Source organism: Artemia sp. Qi Xiang Cuo, chromosome 6 (genome assembly GCF_049724085.1).
Source record: "Artemia sp. Qi Xiang Cuo chromosome 6, ASM4972408v1, whole genome shotgun sequence".
In the NCBI taxonomy this organism is placed as follows: domain Eukaryota; kingdom Metazoa; phylum Arthropoda; class Branchiopoda; order Anostraca; family Artemiidae; genus Artemia; species Artemia sp. Qi Xiang Cuo.
Window position 1 is genome coordinate 5035899 of NC_142799.1, and position 17993 is coordinate 5053891.

Consider the following 17993-nt stretch of genomic DNA (forward strand, 5'->3'; position numbering starts at 1 on the left):
ATCGAATTGACTTTGGGAAAAAAAAATTTTGGTCACTTAAAAAGGGCACTAGAACTTTTAATTTCCTTTCAAATGAGCCCTCTTGCTATTTATTATAATCACTGGAGCAATACTATCACCCCTGGAAAAAACATAAAAAAAAACAAAAAAAAAAACAGGTAAACACGCATCCAAGATCTTTATTCTGGCAAAAAATGCAAAATTTTATATTTTTCCAGATAGGGTTTTGAAACCTCTACAGAAGGGTTCTCTGATACTCCAAAGATGATGGTTTGATTTTCATTAAGATTCTATCAATTTTAGGGGGAGTTTCCTTCTTTTTCAAAAAAAGCAAATTTTTTCAGGCTCGTAACTTTTTATGGGTAAGCCTAAGCTTGATCTACTGGTATCAAAATTCAATTTTTTAGAGTTTTGGTTACTATTGAGTAGGGTCGCTCCTTACATACAGTTCGTTACCACGAACTGTTTGATCTAAACTATTATCTAGTAAGTTAATAACGACAATACTGTCTTTCCATAATGTAAATAACAATTATTTTAATTGTTAAATTATTTTAAGACAGTGAAATTGCGATTATTTCGGCTTCATATCCGAGAGCCGTCATCAGCAAAACAAATAGATGAATATAGAGTCAGACTTGCAATAAAATATTTGACAATAGTCTAATTTTATACTTATCTATTCGTTTTGCTGATGGCGGCTCTTAGACGTCGATCTGAAATATTTATAATTTGATTGTCTTAAAACAATTCATCTTTGTTTTACCTTTTGATATTGGTAAATAAATCAAGCAGGAACTGACTTTCCCTCGCCCATTCAGTTGGGCATTCAGTTGGGCTTCATGGCTTTTGACTTTCTTCCTTCTCTTTCTTAGAAATTGGTATTTTGACAAATTTTTAACTCCTTAACGGACTTATGCAAAAGTGAGTAGGCCCTGCAACACCTTTCTTTAAAGGGCCCTTATGGTCCGCTTCCCTTCACTCAAACTTTTCTCTATCTCCAGCTACAACACCTTTAGGAGATATTGACTTTATAATGTTTAGAATCCAGTTTGATCTTTAAAAGTTTGGAATGTGCTAAGAAATTCAAATAATTCTTTTAACTATTAAAACGCAGGAGCGACAATTCATAAAATGCAGTGGGGGGAGCATTTCCCCGTATCCCAATACCCCTTATTGTTACCGCGTTAAAACACTTCTTTTTGAAATCGGAAAAATATTGCAAATAAGAAGAAGAAATCCCAAATTTGGCATTTTAATTCAGGACAATTTACTATAATCGTGAATTTTCTCCTTAGCTCCTCCACAAATAAAGATTTTAAAAATTTATTTGTGATTGAAGTATGTAAATCAATAAAAAATTTGACTCTGAAATTTTTTTTTTCTCTTCTCTGCGAAATTTTCTGCAATTTGTTTTAACCTTTAAAAGACCCATTCTGCAAGCTAAAGGTGACAGAGCCATCTATATTTAGTGTCTTGAATGGCTGATAGCAGTGGCATTTTTGCCAGGACTTCAATTTAGAAGAACAAAAGATTAGAAAAAAGAGAGAGCTTGCTATAGAATTGAAATAGAACAATAGAAAGAAATAGTTTCCGACTGGATTAGAATGTATTGTCTCATGAAAAGATGGCCATTAAAAAATGGGTCCTTCACCATCTGTGAAAGACTGAAGATATCTGAAGGATACCTTAAATCGATGTTTTTCCAATACTTTGGAACATTTCCAAAGAGAGTAATGTTTTATAGTTCCGTTGGAATTAGTAGAAAACACACTGAAGATCGATTGCCATTTTCATCTTTACCACTTTTCTGCTGGATATTCTTTGCGACATGCGAACGAGAGTATTATTCAAAAATGCATAGTAAAATGAGCACCAGCCTCGTTTTATAAAACAAGTAATAAGGAAAAGTATTAAAGATAAATAATAGATAAAATGAAAATTTACTTTTGATAGGATTAAAGTATTATATTTGGATTCGAGTTTTCTCTTAGCTTCCTAGGTATTGTGAAAATTTAACTTTATAAACTTCAAATTTTATCGAACTTCTTTTCTATACAATTCGACGATTTAAAAACTATTTAGCAACTAGGATATTGAAATGCTTTTTTCTATTATCTGGTGTCTATTATCTGGCGGCTGGCGTCTTGCTTATTTAACTTGTTCTGGTTTGTATTCTCTGGTGTATTCTTTTGTATTTTCTGGTGAATTTTATGTATTTATAAATAGTTGTATTTTTTTTGCTATGGCCCTGTAGCTTTTCGCGTAGAAATTTTCAATGTGGCTTTTTCACTACATAGTGAAATTATTTCCCAACTATTTATTTACTGACACGTATCAGATAGGATATTTCAAAGGAAAAAAATTCGTTGACCGTCAAGTACAAAATTATTTTTCTTAATTTTTGAAAACCTGGCCATTCACAATTATAAGTTCTTAAATGCTTTAATTTGACCTTTTAAATTGTGATTCTGATGCTGGCTTTGTTAAATAAAGAGAGGGTAAATGCCCTGCTTTTGAGCTCGCTTACATGGACTACGGTAATAAGGATAGGAATGACAACGGGAATAACATGGACATCGGTAATAAAGAGGTTTTGATAAATAAAGAGAGGATAAACATCCTGCTTTTGAGCTCGCTTACATAGAATTTGGTAATAAAGGTAGGAATAACAACGGCAAAAACATGGATTTTGGTAATAAATAGGTTCTCATAAATAAAGAGAGGGTAAACACCCTGCTTTTGAGCTCGCTTATTATTATTATTATTATTTATTTTTAACCCACACTGTACAGAGGTACAATAAGTGGAGTATCACGAGGAAAAACACATAAAATGCGACACAAATCAATATAGAAATCAAAGATTACCAGTAACAGTGTAACACATAGTAATTTAAAAAAAAACTAAAACAAAAAAGAAATAACATGAAAGGAGGGGGAAAAGAGGAAGAGAGAAAAAACCTCACAACTTGCAGACTCTAATAAGCAGTAATATGTAGAAATATGGACACAAGCTGTCATTATTATTATCATTATTTGATTTTTACTCACTATTTACAATACTAAAAAATACAGAATGACCAAACAGAGAAAAACAACTAAACAAATAAAAGAAAAATAACTTACGACTGAAAAAACCTGATAAGGTGATGGCGCGGAGAAAAACGGATACAAACAGTATTTGAAAGTTTTCTGTGTAGTGCTTCCAGTTTTTCAGTAATATTAGGAACAAGAGATTTATAATAATTACCCGGTTTTCGGTCCAAGGTAGAAGAAACAACAAAAATTTACAAAATCTAAAATAATTAATCCGGATTCTTTTTAACTCATTTTTCTTCAGAAGGAGAAAAATTCCAGAAGCAAAAAGAATTGAATGGTCACAAAATATGAACGTTGGTAATAAAGATATGAATAACAACAGCAATAACTTGGACTTCTGTAATAAAGAGGTTTTGTTAGCCTTTTGAGATCACTTACATGGACCTCGGTAATTCCGAAGGCAGTAAGTTAAATAACTTATATTCCAAAGGTGATCCAAAAACTAAGAACTACGTTTTGGGCTTTTGGACAATAATAAGGTACCAGAAGTGGAAAAAAAGCATGTTATTTTGAATGTTAATGATTCTTTAGAAATAATTTCTATATCAAAGTTTCTTAACTTTTGAGGCTATGGGCAGTACCATCCCCAAGAAAATATATAAGAGACACCTATCCCCGAGGAAGAGAATTCTTCAGAATTAATCCCCCTCCCCCCGCTGAGAAAAATTGAGGCCTAAAATTGACCCCTCCACCCCTGCCCCCTATGTGGAGCAGAAGAGGATATTAAATTTTAAAAAACAACCCGGGACGTTTTATATATCTTGACGACCAAACTTGATAGGACTATATCAGTCAATAGAACTCGTTTAATCTGATAAAACGGGCTTTGCAAAAATTCCATATGCAGCCAAAGGATGTTTAGCCAAAGCCAAAACCGGATGGTTGGCCAAGAACCAAAATATTTAGCAATTTTTATCAATCATCCATAAAAGTTGACCTATCTATCTGAACCTTTCTTTCATTATAGCCTTTGAAAGTGGGATCGACATTTTTCGTACAATATTTTTCAAGTTATATTTATGTTTAATGGCTCCTCCTCTCTGAGTTTCATTTGTTAATTCCTTTAATACATCTTCCTCAGCCTTTCGAAGCATCCGAATTTCAGAGCCATAACATTGTCATTGACCATGAACCATGAACACTCTCATAACCCCTGTTTATGACAGAGCCATATTTTTTAGGCTCAGAGCCATGAACACTGTCATAATCTTGGCTTCCAATATTCTATCTTAATTTGCAAACTTATCTTTCTGTTCTTCCTAACTTTTTTCAGCTACAAAAAAAAACCTGTACCTTGGGTATTCTATTTTCTATATCTTAGCTTAACTGCATCCACCATCCTTACTAACAAGCCAGGAAGCCAGATACTTGGGGTTATCCACTTGATAGATTTTCTTTTTTATCCAACATTCCGTCCTCACCCTTGTTTATTCCTAGTCTAAGTCTAAACATGACGAATGCAAATAAATACATTTTCCATACAGTGGATTTTTTAACGAATATACAGGAATAGACCTCAAAGCTAAATTTGACAGAAGGCTATACATCGGAGATGTATGAAAACAAGTAGTCTCCCATTACTTTCATGATTTATTCCATTGCTAAGTTTTTTTGTTTTGTTTTTTTATGGTTTTCTTTTGGCATATATGCTCTTATAACTTACGGCCATGAGTCCAAAATATAGATGGCGTTTTGTACAGATATGAAGATAATACAGTTGACTGTGTCATAGCTTCTCCAAACGTTGACAGTAAGATCACATGGCGAAAAACTTGGAGGAAAACATACTAATAAATGGTACTAATCAAATGACTTCTGAAGTATATTAAATTTGCAAGTAGATTCGGCTGTAGAGGAAATCTTAGAACCGTTTTCTGTTTATATTTTTCAACAAGAAATTCTAAGTAAAAACATTACCTGTGTCGCTTGTGCATAGTTCCTTTGAATCTTTTGATGAGTTTTTTTTTCAGATACAACTTGAAAATTTCTTATGAAATAAACCCTTGTCCTGAGCTCAAATGTCTAACAACATGAATGCGGATAAGTCGTAATTTATTTGTATATTGTATGGTTTTATCTGCAATTTTGTTTTAAGTAATAATTTAATTTACATTTCATCTGCATGTTAATATGGTTTCTTCAATACGAAATTTTTCTTAATCATGTACGTGTCCCGCATTATATTAGCATCGACCATACATCTTGCCCTCTCCAGACCTGAGATTTTGTTTCGTCAGGGCAGAACACTTTTTCGAGCAAACAAGGTCTTTGTGTTTACCTGGCACTATGATGTGGCAGATGGTTGAGTTCAACGCTACTTAGTCTTTAGTTTTTGGTGCAGCGATCCCTAATCGTTATTTATTCTTTATGCTGAGTTCCTGGTGGAGGAGGAGCGTGTGTGGCTGTGTTGGCCTCAGGCGGCTTGCTGCTGCGGTGAGTCGTTAGTAGCAGTAGTAGTAGTATTATTTATGCTGAAATGCTGGAACGTCAATCGGTAGAAGTACAATAGCCCATCGCTGCATATTTTTTTGACCCCTCGCCCATGAATTTGAGAAATACCTTTTTTGGGTTTTTTCACTGAAAAAAAGGCCTCAATTTTGATTTTCTTAGTACCTTCATTAGAAAAAAATAAAAAAAAACATCCTTGCCCCCATCTCCAACATTTTTGTGAATTGATGCCCGTAATGTAAAATATCTCCAACCATCGATTTATGCATTCTATAACAGTAACTAAACAAAACAAATGACGTCAGTTATTTTTGGTTATCTTGCCTTTTCCAAGGCTGCAAGGGTAAGTAATTCTGGACAGTTGCCGGTCATGCTACATACAGCTTATAAGAATTTGTGCCTTGACTGGGGCAAAGACTTATGAAAATAATTGTATACAAAAAAATGTAAAATTTGTTCAAGTGCTGCAAAATTTTACTTTTTTGTTTACTTTTGGTTTTGGTCTTTCGATTCGGGGAGGGGGAGTACATTAGCAACTTTTAGACATTTATTTGAACGATAAGTATTAAAAGATTTTATTTTATACTTGCGGTGTTATAATGTGAGAAATGTATTTATATTTTTCAGATCCACAACATGTCTTGCTATGAAGCTAGGTTACTTATTCAAAGGATTGACCTAAGTGACGCTAACACGTATGAAATAGAAGTTGAAAATGACGAAGGCTCTGTGCTAGGAACCGTTTTGGTCCATATAAGAGGTAAATACTATTTTCATATCTCCTTATTACTAAAAGTGCTTTTAAGTTTTAGCTTTACCATAAAGTATAACATGCAAGTTGAGAGTTCACCTATTACTTGATTAAAACTATTATTTACATAAAATTTGAGCCCCATCGATAGGTCATAAGTTATAAATTTTGAATTTTCGCATATCATTTTTGTATATTCAAATTTTGCTTTATTAGTTAAAGGTCACTTAAGTGATCTTAAGAGACCAAAAACTGGAATGGTGCATATCAGGGATATGCTCAGATAACTGAATAGCTGCGCAATTATATACAATTCCTCGTTTTTCAATTAAATTGTTGAAATTTCAATTTCAAACGCGTTGGGAATTGACTTATTATTCGTAACTGATGTACTTTTTGGCGGTCTAGATATGTTATGACTATGACCAGTTGAATTGTCATTGTTAATATTAAGTGAAAATATTAATATTTTTGAATATTATTAATATTAATAAACATGAATCTTAAGCAAGGTCTTTCTTTGACACTGGTGTCCTTGTGACCATAAGATTATATACAGATAGATAGATATGTAGATAGACAGATGCTTATTGCAACTCTTCGGACCATGACAAAAAAAAGCAAAAAAACAACAACAAACACTTTTGCACATAATAAAACATATATAACGAAGACAACAGTAGATAAAAATAACCCTTAACGCATAGCAATAATAATATTACAATGACATAATAATAAAACGACAATATCATATTATGACAATATTGAAGAGCACTGTAACCTCCTCCACTGCTCATGCGCTATCATGGACAGAATTAAAAGTCAGTAGCTCCACTGGCTTGGTTATATCCAACGAGTGGCATCAAGTCGACTCCCAAAAATAACATTTTAAAGACGGGTACATGGCCTTGAGGCAGACCTCGCAAGAGACGGTACAACACCTTGATGGATCAACAGCCTGCTGGATTCTTGTTCTCGCAAGAGAAGGTACCCAACTCCTGCGTTTAGCACCAGACAGAACCGAATACTTTCAACATATTCAATGACTAGTGAGAAGAGAAGAAGCCCCAATACAGCTACAGAGGCCGGACATGTCAGGTCAAGTCAAATATCTTACTATTCCAGAAAACACTGTGATTTCGAAGTGCAATTTGTAGCATGTTTGCCACCTCTTTAGCGTGTTTTTACCACTTTTAGTTGAAATATAGCTTATAAATAATTAAAATATATTTGTAATTGAATACAAAATTGTTAAAATCAAATTGTAAATAATTGGAAAAATTAATGTAACCAATAATGGAACCATATTTGCTTCAAAATGACAGGTTTAATCCCTGTATAACTAACTCCAGCAACCTCTCAATTGGATATCCATACCTCTGGGTACAGAGGGAAAAAATCTGGGTACACAGCTAAATCTTGCTTGTCCTTCTCAAGCGTTGTATCCGTCTCAACATTGTATCGTAATCGAGTTTTTTTCGCTGTCCTCTTTTCCGCTCGTAGTCAAAGTTTGACCGACAATCCATGCACGTAACCTTGTCTCTTGCTTTTGGTTTGTTCATCTTGTCAGGCTTCAGTTGAATTTTCCCGAACTGCTGAACCATCAAACAGAAATAAATCATATGCGAACACAAACATATTTTTAATACGAGCTGCTAAGCTACCAGTCTATTTCCTTTAAGCCTGCTTTAGTTCAAACAACTTTTTTTTAAAATCCGAATTTATAAAATTGAATAAACCGGTAAAAAAAAACGACTCTATGCTATTTATGTGTAAACTCGGTTTTCAATATCTATGACTGGATCTAAACAGTGCTAAAAGCAATGTTTCTCTGCTGAGAAGTCTGAAAATCCCAAAGTTTTTTCAGGAGAAGGAAAATACAAAGGAGAATGTTTCTGACTGAACTGAGCACCTGAGAACTGGATAAGGCCAAAATAAACGACTTTAATGACTTCACAAAAAGCAGGGCTAGATCTGAGCGATCAGACAAAAACAAATCATGCGCGAGCGAAAGCAGGTGTTTAAAGCATGAGTTACTACCAGTCCAGTCCCTTTAAATCTGATTTAATTTAGACGACTCTGTTTAAAAACGAAATTAAGAAAATAAAATTAAAAAAAATCTATATTCTATTTACATTGGAATTTGGTTGTTGGTATTTACGACTGAAGCTGAGTTTCATCAAAATCAGCCATTTCCTTATCGTGAATTTTGAAAATGCAAAGGCGAAAGAAATACTACTTAGACTGTCTCAGATTTGAACACCTGAGACTTCAATGAGGTCAAAACAAACGACTTATATGACTGAAAAGAACGGGGGGGAGTAACCCTTCCTCACCTTCCCCCTTCAAGCACCCCTGTCCATGTTCCAACTATTTCTGTTATGAAGAAAAGAGAATGCAAGCTGGAAAATGGACAGACTGACACAATAGATTAACCAATATAGCTTTAAGGAAGGGATTAGGACTTGCAAAAATTGGTCACATAACGCCTTTTGACTTATCGTAGCCGGCTTACAAAATTTTTGTTTCATTGCGAATAAATAGCAAAATTAAAGATAGTGGCCTCCATTTATTTTTTTTCGTTTGTTTTGATACTGTTATTCCATTTCTTCATTTTTCTACTTATATCTCTATCCTATTTGCTCTTTTTTTCATTTTTTCATTGCAGATCTTCCATTAAATTTTGCTAGTTTTCTTTTTCTTAGGTTTGGATTTCAAATAATTACCATAATATAATCTAAGGGCAGAAAATTTTTTCGCATAATAAGAATTTTTGAACTTTTTTGGTTTTTAATGTTTTTTTCGTGAAAGTGAAGAGCGACTTCTAAGTATAAAACGAACAAATATTACCCTAACTGTGAGGGAGTATCTGCTCCCTCCTCTCTACCTTCTGCTTTTTGTACTAAAGCTTTAATTCAGCTTTAGAGAAAACAATACACATTTTTAAATGTGAAGTCTTTTAATTAAAAATATAGTATTCCAGAAAAACTGGATACGAAAAATTCCCATTCAAAATACTGAAAGAAAAACATTAGCAATCACCAGGTATACGTTACATTCTAATTAGCCTTTAGTTGAAGGGTTTAATTGTTTGATTGAAGTGGCAAATTCTAAAGTACTAGCTAGGGGAGAATTGTGTAGTGAAAAGCCTTGAAGGTATTTTACGGTTAAATCCCCTTTCCTGCAGTCTCAACTTCTAAATTTGTTTTACTATGGAATGGTTTGTGGTTAGTGAAGAGCCTCGTTTTAATGGTGGTAATTTTTGTACTTTTAAAGCTGTAATCTCGCTTTCTGCTATCATTAAACTTAAAATCAAGCTTTTTTCAAATGAAAATAAAGAGCGATATTAAGACTTAGAGTGAAGACACAATAGCTTGCATATGAGGGGATATCCTGCAGTTGCTTTATTTTATATATTTTACATGAAGTGTGTTTTCAATGTCTTTTAAAACCCGTTAGTCCAAAAGTAGTCTTCTAAATGAAGGAATTTTACGAATAAATCTCCTTCCCCGCAATATCTTAAATCTCAACTTTTAAATTTGTTTTACTATGGAATGATTTGTCGTTTATCATAACTTTATATATGCTTCAAACATTTTTCTAAAGCATTTTTCTGTGACTTTTACTGCTTAAAAATTTCACTTCTGACAAGAGGTTTACTACCTTGCTACTATAACTGCAAAATATCATTAAACGCATAAGTTTTTTAGAAGTTTAGTGAATTTATGGCTATTGTTGCATTGGATTATGGCTAGCTTATAGGCCGATTTCTCTGCAGAAATTAAGCAGATTCCTTCTTCCATATTTCATCAGGAACAATACTTTTCTACTATAAATTGTTTCTCACCAAAGGATAGTTGTCGTTTTTCATCAGGTGGTCACTACCGCTCCACTATAATTGCAACTATACATAAAGTAAAGTTTGAGTTCATATTTAAAATATTTCCAGAACCTGTTCCTGTGACTGCTATAGTAGGTGTAATATCTGGATGCATCGCTTTCCTAGTTATTGTGACACTCTGCCTTCTCTACGCATTCAGATCCGATAGATGGTGCTTCAACGGTAAGTACAATATTTGTTTGAATTTATGGAAAGAGGTGCTGCAGATAGAATATGTGTCCAATTCGGTTTGATACTTACTCGGAAGGGGGTAGAAAGAGACAAGAGTGTGAATTTTTGGGTGGGATGTTTGTCTTGCAGAATTAATCGGGAGTCTAAATTCAACTGTTTATTTGATCCAATACAAAAACCATTTTGCCTGAGGGGAAATATGGAATTTTCATGGCTTTAAACTTTCTGCCTCGTGACAGAAAATTTAAAGACATTGTTACTAAGATAAGCAGACCTTATTGCCCAAAATTATCTAAAGTTTTATTTTCCTTCAGAAAAGTCTAAAATACGGGCTGGAAACCGATCAATATATTGTTTGGTTGCGTATTCAGAGTTGACAAATTTTTTTGAGAATAAATTGTCAAAATGGACAAAAAAAGGTTGCTTTCAGTGTCCCTACAAAAATTGGCTGCTTAACTCGAACTCAAATTCTAGGTATCTAGTTCTATCTGCTTTTCTTTTCTACAGTCCAGTCAGATATTTTGTCAAGTCATATTTTTCGAACAGGGTTGTCATTTTACAGAGAGCAAGCCACTAAAAAAGAGAGAATTTCTAATTGAAAAGACAACACAAACCGGGAACACTCAAGTGCAGTTTTTTTTTACAGCAACAGTCAAAATTAACAAGGTCGTATTTGAAACAAACTGCAAAAACTTTCCCTTTTTTCAATATTTGGCCTTTTTGGACCATAAAGGGTCCCAGTGTCACATAAAGTGAAAATGTCAAAAAGGCACCAAAAGTATCTCTCTGACAACCATGAGCGTATTATTGTATAGTATAGTATTGTCACTACCACAGAGCGATGTGATCTCATGTCCTCTTATTTTGGAGGAGAGTCTCTTCGTTGCTCAAATGTCGCACCTTCTCCAAGGGGAGACTAATAAGAAAGCAACTGCAGTCAATCTGTTTTCAGTTAGATAGCTGTATGTTGAAGAATAGAATATATGCCTTCTGCGTTTTTTGCCAGAGGTAGTTTCCAGTCACTATGCAAGTTTTTCAAAAGTTCTGAAGATAACACTGGAGCAGAAAAATTAATGCGTTTGGCAATTGTCAACTCCAAAAATATAATTCTGATCTAGAAATCTTTCCAGGGATCTTTCTTGAGATCTTTCTAGAGATTTTTCCAGAGCTAAAATCCAGTCTTGATTGTTTCTCTAATAGTTGTTCGTTAATCTAAATACTCCGTGGAGGGCCACTTTTCACTGGCTAGATTACCTAGATTGCAAATCTACTAGATTTGCAATCTCGATTGTCACTGGAAAGTCGTCAAGAGGAAAAATTACCTTGGCATCCCGGCTCATATTTTGAATGCCTAATCAGACTCATTGACAAATCACTTGAAATACAGGGAATCCTTCAAATGGAGGAACGTAATTTTCGGAAAAATTATTTCTTTTGACTTTCCAACAAGGAAGAGTGTTTGGTTGTAAAAGTAAGCAGTGGCTGGAATAAGAGTCTACCTTAAAATAAGGTAAACCTTAAAAAAAGGACCTTAAAAATAAGAGTTTTTTCTGCGTAGACTTCAACAGGTGTTTCCAGAGATAAAAAAATACATTACTCTCCTCTACATCCGTGTTAAAATGTGTGCTTTAATTCCATTGGTTGATTTTTGCACACTTTTGTCATATATCAATGACTTGTATCCTTATTTTTGGGGAGATAAATAGCCCGTCTTTTTAAAACAGGGTTAATAATGAGTGACGAATCTTTAGAAACAGAGAAGTGCAATATTTAGAAAGACAAAACATTCCCCTCTTTAGAACAGATTGGTTCTTTTGCGAAATATATCAAGCCGGTAATAAGATCGAAGTGATTTTGAGACACAATATTTTTTATTGGTCAATTTTCTGGTTCTCTACGGTACTACTTAAAGAGCTTCCAATGGTTCAGAAACACTCTTTACTAAAAATATTTAACCGTTCGTAACTATGTGACAGACAAAAAAAAAAATATATATATATATACACCAGAATACCTCACTTTATTTCTGTCGCATTCAAAAGTTGAACGATTTGGCGACTAACAACAAGAATGTCAAATCAAACAGTTCGTGGTAACGAACTGTAAGTAAGGAGCGACCCGGCTCAATGGTAACCGAAACTCTAGAAAACGGTATTTTGATACAAATAGATACATCAAAAGAATCATATTTGAATGCTGATTTCAAATATATAAGTTTCATCAAGTTTAATTCCACCCATTACCCATTCTACCCTCTATATATATATATATATATATATATATATATATATATATATATATATATATATATATATATATATATATATATATATATATATATATATATATATATATATATATATATATATATATATATATATATATATATATATATATATATATATATATATATATATATATATATATATATATATATAATTTATGACACCAGGCCACTAAAAACTTGGGTTTAAGTTGCTGCCTCTAGCCAAACCTTCGTCAAGGTACTGCTAGAGGTTGGCTATAAAAGTTAGTTATTTTTCTGTATAACTAGATTTTAATCTTTGTGAAATTAAAGTTAAAATACAAAACTTTACTTCTGTCACATTCAAAAGCTGAATGATTTGGTGAAAAATAACAAAATTGTCAATTTCACACCAAAGCTGGTTAAAAATTGGCGCAAAATGATACATTTGTAGAGGCCCGTAATAATACTAGGAGGCAATTCAGATGCGTATAGAGAGGTATTCTAGTCATGTCGAGGATTTTTATGTGATGCAGCTCTCAGGTGTGATACAGCTTTTGTGTGACAATCGTCAGCTCTTAAGTTTTCAAAGTTTTGTGAAATAGCAAAAATTAGGTGTTTCAGCCCCCCCTTTTTTTTAACAAAAAACATTTCCGGCAAAGACTTGAAGTTTAAGAAATCTGAAAAAATTATTATATGAAGCTGAATAATATAAGTTTCAACTAGTAGCCTAAATTGGAAGGAGGTAGGGAAGGGCTTTACCCCTTTGTATTTTTTGCCTTCCTTTAGATGCTGAAAAAACTATTTTGGGGATATTTTCATTGACAATTTTTTGTTTGGTATTTTCATTGAAAAAAAAACTACAAATTTGTGCTCCCACCTATTTTTAAAAAAATAAATTTTGCCCTCTGCTAAATTTTCCTGAACGTCACTGGCTTCAACTTGTTACATAGAGTGTGAAATTATTTTAGATAGGCCTAGTCTTTGAGCTATAGCTACTGACAAAAGCTTATCAACGAAGAGGATTAAGGGTCTCGTCGAAGGAAATAAAGTCACTGTGAATTTATTGAAAATGACTCGAAGGAAATAAAGTCATCTAAGGAAATAAAATAAAATCGAAGGAAATAAAGTCATCTTCTCACCAGGGATTGAGAATATTTTTATTAATTAAATAAAGGAATGTAACTACAACGCTAGATTTTTTTCAACTTGACATAAATTTTTACATATTTCATAAGGAGAAAATTAAGGAAACCTATCCAAGTCTTGTAACTTCGATCACGCCCTCACGCAGGAGCGAGACAGAGGGAGTGGGGTACTGTAGTCGGTTAATCGAAGTAACCATTTTTAAAATAGGATATTTTCAAAATCTATGTTTGAATACTAAGTAGAAGCTTAGGTCAATTCTAAGGTGGTTAGAAGTGTAGTTGCTTTAAGTTTTTAAACTGTGAGACACAATTCAGACATGTGTTTTAAGTTTAGTGACTTCGGGAATTTGCATGCTGATTAAATATTTACAAAAAATATTCCCAAACTACAATGGTTTGAAAACTTGTAAACAATTTTGTGACTAAAAACTTTTTGTCATATTTTGTTCCGTATATATGATACTTTTTTTTAAATCCATATTTGATACATCAGTACCCCTATAGATACATTTAGAAGTGTGTTTACCCTCCCCCCCCCAAGATTTTAAAAATTAGCTTTTTTGTCTTTTGATAAAAAATCACTTTTCTTTTAAAAAAATATTTTTTGTAACTTCATTAAAAAAGTTACCCCCCCCCAAACGTTAATTTTGTAGACTATTAGTCTCACTGTCTTCTAAGCTTCGGCTGTCTAAAAATAAGTAAAAAAGGGGGGGGATTGGCCATCATCTTTTAAGTTTTACCGCTTTAAGTTTTTACACCGAAGAACAAATTAGGTTGAATTTGACTTAATTTTTTTTTTACTGACTTGGAATTTCAGGAAGGATGTTGAAAGACAAATCAGGTTTAAAAAGGTAGATTAATCCCAGGCTGTCTCTCCCTCTAGAAATAAGGATCAATGAATTTGGTTTACGAAAATTTGTCATAGTGTGGTCGACATCAACAACTATAAGCTAGCTCAAATATAACTATAACTATAGTTATCAAATATCAAATCAAATATACAACTACAACTACAACTATAAGTTAGATCAAAGTTTCATATCGTTAGCAATATTAGCTTCATTAGTAGGCAAAATAAACTAAAACATTGGGCAGTGGTGGATCCGGGGGGGGGGGGCAAGCGTAGTCTAAAGTGGTATAATTTACTTAATTAACTCAAGTTTGCGTTAATTAAACTTGCTCCTAACGCAAGTTTACCGGATCAACCTATTTTGCGCCCCCCTAAAAATTTTTTTTATCGAATCAACCTATTTTGCCCCCCTCCAAAAAAAAAAATTCTGGATCCACCCCTGGCATTGAGAGAGGTTAAATAGCAAAATATAAAAAATGAAAAATGGAAAAGAGAGAGAAGACCACTGAGAGGAAAGCAAAGAAACTGATTATTTTCAAGATAAGAAAGTAAGCGGAAACGAGAATAGATATTGGGCTCGAATATAAAGGACTAAATAAATTTTCAGAGGGGGCTAGGAAAGAATATAAGATGCATAAAAGAAAACTAAACAGATTATTCTAGTTGTTTTTTTTTATATACGGTTTAACGTTCGACGATAAGTTTGGTGGCCATCGTGAAATGAAAGAAAATTTGCTGAGGTTTTCTTTCCTGAGACTTCTGCTTTTGAAAAAATATCATCTGTAAGCTTTTTTAGAAAAGGTTCTTATTTACTGCGTATTTCCAGAAATGTTAATTTTACTTTTAAAATTACTAATTTTTAAAGGGCTATAGCCCAATTTTATTTTGAAAATAGTTTTCAATTTCTTTGTCAAAAATATAATACCTAGATTTCATCAGGATCAAAAAATCTGAAATCTAAGAGAATTCTCTCCCCGCTTGGAATCCTTTAAATCCCGACTGATTGCATTTAAACACCGTTCCAGCTAATCAATTTGCCCAGATAAACGACAATTTGATTAGCAAAATTAAATTAGTGGTTTTCGAAACCTGGCTCTTTTTTGGGAAAACGAAAACAAAATACTTGCCTTTTATAATTTTGTTTGCTAAGAACTAGAATACTGGACTGCCAAACTAAATCTTAAGTGAAATCTTAGTGTACAATTGTAGTTTCCAAGTTGAAAACGTTTGTAAGAATAGGAAGATAGGTCTGAAAAAGAAGATTAAATTATTGGAAGCCACAGTAATGACAGTGGCAATAGCTCTGAAATGTGGACGCTTCGAAAGGCCAAGGAAGATTTTTTAAATCTATTCTAGAGGAATGATCTAAGGATAGCCTTAGGTATTAGTTTCACTGATCGTGTATCATGTAAAAAGATGCAGAGTAAATGTGGTTTATTCCAGCTTTCTAGGGCTACAAGTTAAGATTGTTAAATCAGGTTTTATGGATAAAGGATGACAGAATACCGAAGACAGAGCTTTTTGGTCATCTGTCTGGGGTCCAGCAAAATACAAGTAGTCCCTGAAAGGGGTGAAAAACTCTTATGGAGCTATTTAAAGGAAATTGGAACTTCAAGAGAGGTGTTAAAGATTGGAGCTTCAAATGAACTGGGCTGAAGGAGGAGCCTGAGCAGCTGTGCTGGCCTCAGGCGGCTTGGTGTCGTAGTGGGTTCTTAGTAGTAGTATTTGTAGCTTCAAATCACTCTCAATCTTTGTGCAATAATCCTTTAAGTTAACTGAATGTCATATCTAGGTGTTTTTGTCTTTCAAGAAATAAATGATAAAATAAATCATTTGTAGTATTGAATATTATATTTATATTTATAAATTTATAAATAAAAAAGTAATAGCTGGTAGAAAATAAAAGAGGCAGAAAACAAATAACTGGTTAGAAGAGAGCCTTATGTGTTGAGATGCCTGTGTGGAGTTTTTGTGAGTTCCGAACTACTGAATTACAGGACTACGCAAATACTTTGGTGAAAAAATGAAACTAAGAGACGAAAAAAAATAACAAAATAAAAAATAAAATCAATTAAGGTGAAAAATCGAGGATTTTGTCTGCCAGTGGCGAAACATGAAGAAGAAGAAATAAGCGCGTTTGTAGCGAAACAAAACACGAGTTTGTAGGCCAGCTAAGGCTGTAGCAAAACAAAGGATTATTGCTCAGTCATCTTGATAAATTTCTTTTTCATTGATTCCAACCTGGTTCTTATTTAGTTTTTGTTCTGTCGTTGTGAGGTAAATTTCGAAAGGTTCGATTTTCGTTGGTTTCTTTTTCTTTTCTTTCTTATTTTTGTTTCTTTAGCACTGAGGACGACTCGGCGGAGGTCCTTGTCGAAATATTTGCTTATTTCTTCTTCTTCGTGATTCGCCACTGGCTGACAAAATCCTCGTTTTTTCACATTTTTTTATTTTATTTTTCATTTTGTTATTTTCTTTCCTCTCTTAGTTTCATTTGTCATGTTTGTATATTTTGGTATATATGTCATTTTGGTATATCGATCCCAGATTTTTAACCAATGCCTCAAAAACCCTCAGACCTCAGATACCAACATAGGTGAAAATGAAAGACTATCTGTAAAATATTGACTTAGGATATTATATGTTGATCTTCATTAATTACCCCCCCCCCCGCACGCTATTAAGTTTCTTTTTCTTTTAAATTCTTCCGTATGACGTAATTTATCAACATTCAGGAACAAATTGCTTGTTGTTTCACGCCAGTTGGATGGCAAAAAGATGCAATTTTGGACAGTCTGTCATCCTTGATCAACAAAACGTGGCATAGCCGTCAGTTATATCCTTGTCAATATATAGTCAGCGAAATGAATACCTAAGTGCATCTTTAGACAATTACCCCTGGAAAACATTTAACAAATCTTCCTCAGCCTAATATTTGACTTTGAAAAAGTAGATAGCAGCACTTTCGAATACGTGGGAAAATGCCTCCTTTTAAGTCAAAGAAACAATCGATGTAGTTTCCATAATTCAAATTATTTCCATGAGTGTCCTTTTATATTTAATATATTTATTAACATATAGTATAAGTTATTAAATTATTTCTTTTAATGTTAACCAAAAATTTACAATTTGAAATATCATCCTTTTGTTGCAGTCAACTTTTTTTTTTAGCTGGCCCTTTGAAAATTATTGTTGTCAAAATTAACCTTTGGTTAGTGCTAAATGCCAACCACCTGGAAAAACTGGATTTTTGTTTCCGTCACACAAGAATGCCGTATATTCGTTGCTGCAATTTAAAAGACATTAATTCCAGTTTACATTGATAGAGTATCCCTTCACGTTAAATAAGTTGAATTAAGTTTTTCAGTCTGTTTTATC

General features: G+C 33.2%; 1 protein-coding gene across 1 annotated transcript in view; it reads left to right on the forward strand.

The window, feature by feature from the left end:
• LOC148950805 (kin of IRRE-like protein 3) overlaps positions 1 to 17993 on the forward strand; it is a 162290-nt gene that overhangs the window by 122158 nt on the left and 22139 nt on the right. Inside the window, exons 10-11 of the mRNA XM_089090465.1 lie at positions 6177 to 6309; positions 10250 to 10363. Coding sequence (XP_088946591.1) covers positions 6177 to 6309; positions 10250 to 10363 — 247 coding nt within the window. The remainder of the gene's footprint in view (positions 1 to 6176; positions 6310 to 10249; positions 10364 to 17993) is intronic.